Below are 12,404 nucleotides of genomic sequence, written 5' to 3' on the forward strand. Positions count from 1 at the left end.
AGGATCACTGGAAAATTCCATTGCACGAAGACGGTTCAACACTTGATCGCGATGTAGGAACATCAAAACGAGTTTATCTTCTGATCGGCCATTCGCGACCGTTTTGATGTCTGATCCTGGTTCACGATACTGACGCTTCGACTGCAGGCAGTTGTTTTTTAATATAAAATAAGCGGAAAGTGATATCGAGGACGTTCAAACGTTAGAGATGTTGGATGTACAATGCTGATAATTCGAGAACTGTGTAAACTAAAAACTGCCAAAATAATAATTTGTGGTTCTGTGGTGCAAAGTTGTAATGTTTATAAATACTGTAGTTTCTATCCCAGAACACAAAACATATAAATGTCATATATTACGTGCAAGGTAAATTATAACATTATAACACAGCAATGTTTACGATATTGCTACATGGTGTTGGGAATATGATTGCATAAATTTATGAAAATACATGTTACTGGCTATTTACAAGACACGACAATATAAATACATAAGAATTAAGAAATGAAAAATTCAAATACTTACTACAGTACAGTAATAATAGAAATAATAATAATATATCTTTATTTGAGCGGACGAGGTTCAGCCATAGATGGTTCAGCATACGCTGTTCTCTCAAAATCGAATGCATTTCGTAAGACATTAAAGTCCCGTAGAAGAAGGTTTCATGCTTTCTCCTTCTCCTTTTGTGTTGTGCCGTCAGTTCTTTTTTAATATATATATTTTTTACTCCACTACATCCTTGTACATATTGACAAGGTTGATTAGTACATCTCTCAAATTCATAGAAGTTTGCAGCCCGAATTATTTTCTTCTTTTACATGTTGATACTTTAACACATCACATTACTCTATGGGGTTCTTGATTGTCATTTGTTTTAGCCAACCAATCAGGTATAGCCTTACAAATTAATCTCGGATCAGTTGAACGGAATCTCCTGAACGTCGTTTTTCGTTAGTGCTATGCAAATCTTTAAATCAAGTTCATTTATAGTGGATTAAAATTTATCTCGTTCATCTGAACTTCGAAATAATCGGCGTTGGTACACGCGGCCATATAAATGAAGTTCTTTGACAGGAGCGGTTTAAGGGTTCGACACGGACGTCTGCAGTTTCGGGTTCTCTCTTCTCTGGCAGGGCATGGAAACTCTCCCTCGTGCCCTTAAACAAGTTCATCATAAAGTAGTATAAAAAAATTATAGAGCGCCAAGGCCTAATTTTAAGATTATATTTATATTGATAAACACATCATCTGGCATTTTCGAGTGCCGTCTCGCACAACAAGAAGCGCTCGACTTTCCGGTTCACCGATGCCTTATTCGCCTTCTGTGTTTCACATTCTACCCAACCTATACAATAATTTGTTAAAATCAGGCACATTTTAGAAATTTGTTGTGTAAAAATTCGTAAGACATTATGTTGTTAGTTTCTATCGTTAGTTCATTCGATTTAGCTCGTTTGTTAAATAAATAAAAATATATCTTGTATCAGAAATGTATTAAGCAAACTGTAACCAAAGCAGCGAACATCGCTGATGGTCTTTTAAAAACATAATTTGTGCTGAAGAGAGTGCATTTATTCTGTTTGTATGCTCTATATGTAGAACTACTCATAACTGATGCCAGTTGCCTGCTTGAAGTGAAGAGTAGGTCTCCCACCTTTGTGCAGCTGTTCCCCCAGCTTCAGCTTCACTGCAGTCGTTGAGGTCCCTTTGTCTGAGGGACGTAGTCGTTTCGAAAGGAAGTGCGTGTATGTTAGTCGTGTGCATATGTGGTTTTTAAGTGTATGGTGATGTTTATGTTAAACCAGGATAAGTTTCTTCGACAATGGTGCTGACCAATGAAGTCGGATATAATGAATTTTGATTACATTTCGTCGCGCGGCAGTTAAGTCTGAGGAAACAGATATGAAAGTGAAGACAGAAAGCACGATTGTTCTGTGGGTTTGCTGAGTAAGGTATTATCATAGCAAGAGAGATTTATAAGTGACTTGTGCCGGAAATATCCAGCATATTTTTCTTCCCATATGCATACCTCTGACCAAATACAAATGTGGTTAACACAAGAAAAATTCGGGTGTTGAAGAGATGGAGGTGTCTTTTATGCATCAACGACAAGGGGTGAAATCCTGATCGAAACCTGCCAGCACATGATTTGCAATCGTAGAACGCGTTGTCGAGAAGGTGATGCTGCAGTTATATTTTATGTGATTCTACACTGTCTCCATTCCCATCACCTGCGCCTACAAAGCTGAAAACAATTGGTACCCGTTCTTGGAGGAATTGTACCAACTTTGTTGCAAAATTATTCCGCCGTTTAAAACGACGTCAGTAATCAGCCAGTGTTTTCCCAAACGGACTGACGGGTACTTCATGGCTGTTGTGGGTCCGAGCAGACACTCTAGGGTGTCCATGTCTGTCTCCATGTCGCTCATGCAGGGCGGGGGTGGGGGTGGAGGCGGTGCGACGCACCATCAGGCAATATTGGCCGCCGCACAACCAGCTTATTATCACCCCCAACACACACCTCAAGCGACAACAGGACATTCGCATAGCCAGGATGTACAGCCTGATAGACCCATCGGATATGGAGCATTTGGCGTTGTCTGGTAAGTACAAATACCTTTCGATATCTCGAGTGCAATACCAGTCATGTTACATTGTATAATAGAAGTGAAGTATATCGCATTAGAACCAACTGTCCTACCATACTGAGTACATACTTGTCACCCACGTTCCACCCATGTGTGTAAGAGAGTCTAATTGGAAATTTTGATACAGCTCTTTTGTCATATCTCCCCCCCCCCCCCCCCCAGTTGCATATCTTGTCGAGTATGGCTTCAATTTCACGAAACAGGGCTGTCCCTTTCCTTCAACTTGGGACCAATGCAATGGTTTTCTGCATGAACATATGTATTGGAGTGGTAGGTTTCAGTCAGTGTTGTTTGTCACCATTGCCTCAGCGATCCAATTCTTGCAGGTAGACCTTGCACCTTAATAGCTGTATATAATGTGTAACATACTAGCAGTGATTTGTATTTTTGTTTTATTGTTAATGTTGCATATACATTACATCCCTCAGATTCATTATCAATATCTTATGATTTTTCAAGTGCATTCATAAAATTTCTACAGAGAATTTGCTTTTATTCTTTGCTTATTTTTCCATGACAGTTGTTACTAAAGATGTTGTTTTAAGTAAATTATCTTTTATTCTTGAATGTGCACAGACTCTGTTATATTTTTGACATATTTTGCTTTCCTTTTATGTTGATCATTCTAATTGCTTGTTTTTTAAAGTGTCATTCTTCTTTCTTGGACCCAGCTTCTTATGGTGGACAAGATCATCTAGTGCAACATTCTGATTTATTACCCTTATTTTGGATTTTGCTAACAGTTCAGTAGCTGGTTGTAACTTTATCTCTTCACAGAAGGCTCTCTGTTTAAATCCTGTCTACAGGCAGAAATGCAATGTAAAAAAAGAAAAGTGCAAGACTTTTTCTATCTCTCTCCCTCCAACACAAACACACTTACAACACTCTCCTGCCATGACTGGGACATGTAGGCTGTATTGCCTTGGTGACCATGCAGGGCCCATCTTCTTATTGTTTTCGTGTCGATGTGCTAGGCTAGGGCAGTTAAGCAATCATCTTCAAGATAAATAACTCCACATCTTTCAAATGCCAGAATTACATACCCATTTACCTGCCGTATCCCCTCGAGAATTCCATTTAAATTTATATTAATCGACAGATTTTGTTATTTTGCGTAATATAAAATTAGTTCCAGCATGCGGAAAACACAAATAATGGAGATATTCGATCACGAATTATGACCAGCGTAAGCAAAAACCTGCCATTTTGGAGTGTGCAACTTTTTGTTATTAAGACCCTTTGTATGCACACTGAAATAGCGAAATAACATGTCTATAATAACTATTGGTACGAAACCTAACCTAACTACGTAAAATTATAGTTGCTGTTGTGGAATGTTGTTTTGGGTGCTAGATTCACTTGCGTGAAGACTTCACGGTAAAGTAACATGCTAAGGTGAACAGACGTTCTTTATTTCCCAATAACAATACTGAACATCAACTGAAAACGTTCATAAACAACATAATATTCATATACCATACAAAATATTTCACTTTCTCTAGCGGGTACAGAGGGTCAAGGGTACCTACACCCAAACTTCCAAGTTTTTTTAATGATAGATTTCATTTTCTTTGTGTTCATGAACAATGAGCCTGATGACTAGTAAACGACGACTTCACAGTAAGCATAATACAAACTTGTATACATGCAGAGTGTTCAACAAAACAAGAGTGCAACAGTATGTGAAGTTTGGAATTGCAAGATGTCATAACATCTGTGAGTGTTGAATAGTTGTCATTGGTACCATGCTTGTTAACTATGAATAATAGTTACTCTGAATTGTAAAACCTAAATAGTTCAGTAGTCCCCCTTCTGTGTAGGAGACATTTGTTTCAAGGCGTACCTTAGATGGTAAGAAAATTTTTCATTTACATGTAAAGTAGCGTATGAAATTGGTAAAACCTTACCAGCTGTAAGTAAAATGCCTTTTATATTGTTATACTTGAGCAATAAAAAGTATATTTTACACATACATCCTGACTTCACTGATGCCTGTTCTTAATAACGGACAGCCTGAAAGAAAACTGTCGCAATTCCTAGAATTCGCCACAACAAAGGCCAGTATTTCGAACTAGCATGCATTGTTTCATGTTGCACTGAACGCATGGAACGTATTTGTTTTTAAAAGTGCAGACAGTATTCTTTGTGGTTATCTTGAGAAGTGTGTGTCACTTCTGCTACGATGTTGCAGGAACACAAAGGACTGACTGACTTTAAAGGGAAAAGTTGAAACCTAAATAGTTCAGTAGTCCCCCTCCTGTGTAGGAGACATTTGTTTCAAGGCGTACCTTAGATGGTAAGAAAATGTTTCATTTACATGTAAAGTAGCATATGACAATTGGTTTATTGATTTATTTTTCCCCCAGGCCTGACCGTTATTGAGAAGTTTTACTGTAATAGGAAACTAAGAGAATATTTCTCCTCACACAGTTGTAAGCAGATCTTTAAGTCTATAATTAAGCAAAATAAAATGACTTCCCTCGTAGTTTGCAGTTGTAAGTGTAATTGTGCTTCTAATGAACAAAAGCTACACTTATTGAAGATACCATTAATAAATTGTTGTGCAAGAACCAGACAAATGTAACGGCAAAAAATATGTTTTTCGGTTTTGTTTAATGTATCGCTTCTAAAGAGTTCTACTGGAGTCCGGTCAATGTCTCTCCATCTCTAATCCTTAGTGGTAAGCTGGAGTAACCTAACCCAATTTACTGACTTTTTTTTTCTGACATATTCCTAGGAATACATTATTTCCTCTCGCATGTGAATTTGATAAATAGGAGTTTACATCAGCCTGCTACTCGCATAAAAAATTGTACTCCCATGTATTTGTTATTCTTATTAAGTTTTTGCTAATCAGCCAGTTCAACATTTTTTTTCTTTCCATCCATGCACTTTGTCATTGAGTAAACTGTTCCTAGAGTACTGAAAAAAAAATTAGCACCAAGCCATGTAGATTAGAGTGCTGCATCGGGGCTTTTTTGCTCGATCGTCTAATAGTTCGCATGGATGACGCTAGATGGCTTACGGAATCGACTGTTACTTCGCTCGAACATTCAAACGATCGGTATATGCTCGAAGCCCAGAAGCTCACGTACAACCATAATTTGTCTATGGTACTGGTCCTTTAAATATGCTTCGTGAAGTGAAAGCCACAGTAAAATTGAAACTAAAGTGTACATAGTCAACATCTCCATGTTAAAATGTAATTTAGCCTATCTTGCCAATACATCGCAATGTGTGAAAATGAATAGAAGATTATGGGCTGAAACTGCCAGCACGAATTTTACACATATCTTTGTACGATTATTGTCAGATTGAAATGTATTTGATATTCTATATATTCAAGCGTCTGAGATTAGATCGAGTTTGAGCAAGCGAAAGGTGTCCAATGCAGTACTCTAATGTATATTCTCTCACCCGGTTCCTAGTGCTCCGTGAACGACACTGTATCTCTTGTTATTAAGTATACATTAATAAGTTGTAGTTTCAAGATTTATGTTGCAGATAATACTTGTAAACACAGACATTTTATATTAAATACCACCGTAATGTAAAAGTGTACTTTTTAATTCGTTCAATACTTTGATGTGTGGTATGTGTATTTCTGTCCAAGTATTGAACAAGTAGAAAGTAAACTTTACATTAGTGCTTAGTATAATTTATAGGCGTTTGATAAATATGATTTTTGTACATGTCCCTTTATTCTTGCTGGCCCCCATGGCAGAGTGGTTAGCACATTGCGCTACAATGCCAGGGGTCTCGGCTTCAAATCCTGGCCTGAGCATGGATGTTTGTGAGTGTCCATTCATCATATCATCACTCATCCCCATCTTTGCAAATTAGCCAAACGCGGCACAAGAAGCGAAGTAAAATAAAGTGAACCAATCAATTAACAAACCCTTTATTCTTTATGTAAGTGTTTTTTTTTATAAACCCCTGTGAACATTGGATTATGCCCAACCGTGTTTGCAGTTCTCCCATTATGATTATATCCTGAAGGGTCACTTGGACCAGGTTTATGCTGAAGGAGCACTGAATCTTTTCGTGCAAATGAGTACTAGCAGTATTGTATTCATATTAAGTTCTGCGTTTCAACTTCCATGTGTTATGTTACACACTCTAGCTATTGAATTCTATCTAGCATGTCACTTTGTCTGCACGAGTGTACTCAGTCATTTCTGTTGTAGATTGAAAAACTACACAGGCATTGGTGTTCCTGCATTGCAAGTTGAAACTAATGATAATAGAATAGAAGTTAAATAATATATGTGTATGTACGCTGTGTGAATTTGTATCATATGATGATTAAGAATGGAAATTACATACTAAATGACATAGAAATGTAGCTATTTGATATGCTAAGTGAAATAACAAATTGATTCCATTGGATCTTGTGTCTGCCTGAGCAACAACTTTTTGGAGAATGTATCATTTCAAAGGCCTTAGTTGATACAAATTCTCAAAAACTGTGTAGTGCTAAATGTGCCTAAATTTCCTTGTAGAACATTCAAGAGAATCTTGTGGATTGCATGATCTGGAGTGCTATTTAAGGTTCTCATATGAAGACATATGGTTAACTTAACCTGGTGGGAGCTGTCTTGACTTTGAATCCTGGTTTGGTGTTGATCTGGCATTGTGAGGACAGTTGGCGAGCTACTTGAAATGAAGTAGCAGGCTCCGGTCTAGATTGAAAAAAGGTGGTGATGGACTTGATATACAGACTGCATGTTACCCAACCAAGAAGCTATCGTTGCACCCCAGAGAACCTTAACAATACTTTAAAAGTACAAAAGTAAAGTAAAGTGCTTAGCACCATGCCATGAAGGCGTATACGGGTGTGTGGGTAACGCCCCACACTTTCTTGATCCGGTCGTGAGTGGGGGTGATGTGATCAGTATCACGCCCCTGACCGCCTTTACCCCCAGGGTTTCCCCCAGGTACCCATGTTATTCGATGCTGGGGGGGTGCTGGGGCCGCTTCCATTGTTAGAAAAGTTCCCGGATTTGAACCGGTCGGGGATCGAACCCGGGACCTTTAGCATGGTAGTTTGCTTAAATAATTTAAAGATTGTATTATAGCAGACACTTCTGATGATAGTTTCACTTCTGTTTTGATTTTGTAAGTTTACAGTTCTTGATGTTTATTTTACATTGTAATATATTTATTGTAAATTTATTGGCCTGATTTGTTTGTGTTTATGAACCAGTAGTCAACATCCTGTGTGGTGATTTGGATTGTCATGTCAGGTGATACATTCACTTGTGTGAAGCATTCAGGCTAAGGCAACAGAGGTACATTACTTGAACACATCATAATGGACGTGCGTGTTCTCACTTTCTAGCTGGGGTAGAGAGGGTCAAGGGTGCCAATTTTTTGTGCAAAATTAATACATTAGGCATTAAGTATAGCAGTAAGCTCATATTCAGATACAGCTGTTATGTGGATATATGTATATTATATTTCTCTAGTTTGATTGCACATGCATGTAGTTTATATCCAATTTTTTTCTTATGGCAACCCACCTTTCTCTTCTAAATGTAATTACTTCTGTATGCATGCCCGAAGTTAGCATTGTTTAGGCCCATGTGAAGCACATTGTGGAATGGTGCTCCTGACTGGACAATGTTCTTTCAAAATCATCCAGTGCCAAGATGTTCAGGAAACTCGTTTGTATGATAATCTTTCCTGAATATTGTGACATTTGACTCTCGCAATTGATGTAAATTTTGTCACCTTTTGGCAAAGCTTGTAGGATAGGCTTCACATTATGTGCCACATTATGGATATGTTTTCAGGATTTTGTTATTTTCTTTATTAATATTTATTGCAAATAAATGTAGCTATGTGATGTGCCCAGTTTTAGCATTTTGAACCAGCAGTTTTTAAATAATGGCTACCACATAGCAGGTGAGAAGTTACAGTCTGATAGGGCTACCCCCCCTCTCAGTTTAATGGCATTGTAGTTTTGTGTGTTCTCACCTTTTAACATATTCTCGTTCTTTTTTATACATGTATGTAGTTACCCGTTTTTTCAAAGTGCAACCTTTTTTTCTTCATCTGAAATGTAGTCTGAAGATATAATTGTAAAATTCTATGTTTACAGGTGTAATGGTAATATAAAATGTTGAGTACACATAAGTAGGGACCTAAAAACAATTCCCGCTCTTAAAACGAAAGCTTCGATTTTTCATAAATTACAGGAGACTAGTTGAATAATTCGGTAAAATCTGTTGTTTGGTGGTTTAAACTATCGAAGCAAAGGAGAAAAAGCAGTTAAGTGCTAATGTAGTTTTCTAAAAAAAATGTACTTCATTTCATGCTAGCAAATGCATTTAAAACTCATGAAACAAATGGGGAGGTGCAATAAAAACGGCAAAAAATATTGAAAAATTACCTAAAAACAACAACAAAAAAGAAAAGGCCGGAAAAATGCAAAATATGAACAATGTTTTCTGGTTCTAACTGACGCAAATGACTATTATCAGGTTTAGGATTGTTTTCAAAGCCCAGAAAGAAGATGAATTGTAATGAACGTCCTAGCCCTATACATAAGATAAGTGCAGACTTCTGGTAAATACGAGATTGTAATTAAAAGTAGTGTGTTATAACGCAGTTAATGAGTTCTGAATGGAATTTGCTACGTCCCCGGCTAGGAATTTGAGAACTTTTCTACACCCAGGGCTTGCTGGGTTTAAGTAACAGTCTTAATATTGCATAATTAACGCTTTATTAACAGTAACAGCTTTAACTAGATACTAGTTTACAACACACGTGAATCAACATGTTTAAAAGACACTTCCACTGGGTTACTTAACTTTATACAAGCCTTGCAGAGGCAAATCTTTCAATTAAATTTCAGCTCTGCTATTTTCAACAGATTAGAAACGAGAAATAGTCACAAGATTACTCACAAAAAGCCTTGAAATAACACAAACTTGGACTTACATTGTCATCTTTCATTTTTTTATCTTCTTCATGACCCTCCCGCCAGGTATGTGGCAGTTGATCAAGGGTCTAAGGGGTGTAGAACACTGGGGATTCATAGAATCGAAGTCGTAGTAGTTGTGGTCTTTAATATGTCGCAATATTACATCATTTTTTTTCATAACCAAAACCTTCTTCTTCCTAACCCTCACCGCCTCATAAACAAAACCGAAAGAAAAATCTCTATCATTTTGCATAGTTACCAACTCTCTTATTTTTCCGGAGTTGCCAACCTCGCACAGAAAATTATCATACGTAATTGTGTGATAACACTAGATATCTTCTATGACCATACAGGCCCTCCTATACGTGTGATAACACTGATTGAAACGAACATGTACATAAATTAAACAGAGACCTAATAAGTATTTTGCTACGATATAACTTGGATCTTTGGAAATTACATGTTCTATTTGCAACAAAGGGTTTTTTTATATCCTTCCTTAATGAAGTATATTTGAACCCTTGTTCCCTACAGTCAAATTTCCAGCAACAACCTAGTTTTCACCAGCCACTTTCACTTTTCTTGGATGTTATGGTTTTCACCATCTTCCACGTGCATTTGATTGTGGTTACAGCATACACAAAGGGAAAACTTGTAGCACAGGATTCTTGGTAAAGTATGCAGACGGAGAAAAAGCTGAATGTTGTTTGACCTTGATTATCAAGTTGGGGATAATTGCGAGTGGAAGTCATAGGACCCAGTGCTCGTGCACTAGATGATAAATTCGGACCTCACTCGACAATTTTTTTAGGGTTGTTGGGAGTTACAAGAACTCTTGAGGGTCAGCGTGCTGTTTCACTCGGAACAGTATGTGGTAAGGAAGGTGAGGATTTCAGAAATGTCTTTTCGAACATTTAGATATTTTAAAGAGTTTTGGTTTGTGTTGCGACGTTTATGATCTAGGAATTCACTTCAAAATGACCTGTAAGTTACTTAAATAAAACCTGAGCTTGAGTTTTTAATTAATCTTCAAAATCGCCGTTACTACCCAAGTTACGGGCATAGACAGTTAGGTACCGCCGTAATATTTTTTTTACTTGTAGCTAACTACTACTCTACCTTTTGTCATTCTCTGCGCCAAGAAGACAGTCTCTCTGTTATAGAATTTGGGGAGAACATGCCCCCCCAAAATAAGAAAGCAATAAAAATATTTAAGTTTCTTATTGAACAGAAATGGCTGCTATACATTTGGGTCGTATTCGAGGCTTAAAAAAAAAGATATTTATTTTATCAACTTTAGACCTTAGGGTATGACTTTCCTTCAATAGAACAGTGCAAATTGTGTCCTTGCAATAGCAACAAAGTGTACTTTTAAAGGCCTTTTATTAAAAACATTTTACTTAAAAAAGATATATAATCTTGTGTAACAGCTCCAGTTCTTGTATGTACAGTGGGATCCATGAGTATTACCGTGCAAATTGTCCATCACCATGTTCGTGCACTTTATTTGACCCAATAAGAGCTTCAAGAATTAAAGAAAACTCAAAACAAGCTGTTAACAACTTCTACACCAGCATACATAAAAATCCATTGCTTAAAAACATAGAATGTAAGAAAAATTAATAAAAATAGTCGTGGACAATTTGCACGGTAATACTCATGGATCCCACTGTACGTATATTTGTATTGTAGAAAATGTATTTTTTGCAAATAAATGTCGGGTATGTTCTCCCGAACGTTACATGAAAAGAAATATAAATTACAAAGATTCCTATTGTCTTCCACAAAGATTTGAAATGTCGGTTGTTTAAACCTTAAAATGTAGTTCCAAATATACGGCAAATGATTTATGCATAATAGAAATAAATCACTATTACATTAAGTCCTGGGTTCGAATCCTGGCCTGGGCATGAATGTTTGATAGTGTCCATTCATCAGTTTCATCATGTCATCACTATCTTCGAAAATTAGCCAAAAGTGGCACAAAAGGCGAAGCAATATAAAGCAAATCAAATCACTATTACTAGGGAACGGAACTTTATGTGCTAAAAAACTCAGAAATATTTATTTTTTATGTGTCATAAATGTTGAAAATATGTGATAAAAACAGGAAAATATGTGACAAAAATAAAAACATTTGGTAACAAAAACAAACTATAACATGTATTTTAAACACCTGAAATTAGTTTCTAAATGATTATCTCTTAGCGAGCTATTTTTTGGAAGAGTTGCAGTGGATCACCATAGTTTTTTTCCAAATTCTCCATTGTACATCTTTGATGATTATCTCTACAAAGCATCTTATATTGTGAGAAAGATCGCTCCACGTCACAAGAAACAATTCTTTCATATTTGAAGCACGAAATGTCACTAACACTGAAGTTTTCCAAAGCTTCCTCTTCCTCTACTTCACCTCCTTCCAAAACACATGCAATTTGGCACAATGTTTGAAAACCTTGGTTTTTCCCCAAAAATTCTGTACATTTAGACATTTAAATCCAGTGAGTTCTTTCAGTTTCGTTTCTACTGTACGGACTTCACCAATGGAAGCTGCCAAAGTGTTCGCGGACGATTCAAGCTTTCGTATGGAATTAGAGAGAATGGACAGGTTTGTTGAGATGTATGCCAATTCGACTTTTAAGGAGGACTTCATCAACAGTTCTTGCAGAATTCTTCTTTGTCGAGATCATTTACAACAGATACAATTTTTTCAAAGTTCTGGGCATAACATCTGCATCCAACCAAGTGCCCCATCGCGTTACTACAGGTGTAGGGGGAAGGGGAACCTCAGGACATTTTTGTTTAAAAATGTCTATTCTTCTAGG

General features: G+C 36.9%; 1 protein-coding gene across 2 annotated transcripts in view; it reads left to right on the forward strand.

The window, feature by feature from the left end:
- The first annotated feature begins 1,714 nt into the window (after window positions 1-1,714).
- The window catches only part of nmo (serine/threonine-protein kinase nemo), a 222,993-nt gene continuing 212,303 nt past the window's right edge, over window positions 1,715-12,404 (forward strand). For both annotated transcript variants that reach the window (XR_014441917.1, XM_083125632.1), the window contains exon 1: window positions 1,715-2,606. Coding sequence is in view for 1 of the 2 variants with exons in the window: in XM_083125632.1 (XP_082981758.1) it covers window positions 2,371-2,606 (236 nt within the window). In the remaining variant the exon portion in view is untranslated. The remainder of the gene's footprint in view (window positions 2,607-12,404) is intronic.

Source organism: Lepisma saccharinum, chromosome 7 (assembly GCF_977018435.1).
Source record: "Lepisma saccharinum chromosome 7, izLepSacc3.1, whole genome shotgun sequence".
In the NCBI taxonomy this organism is placed as follows: Eukaryota; Metazoa; Arthropoda; class Insecta; order Zygentoma; family Lepismatidae; genus Lepisma; species Lepisma saccharinum.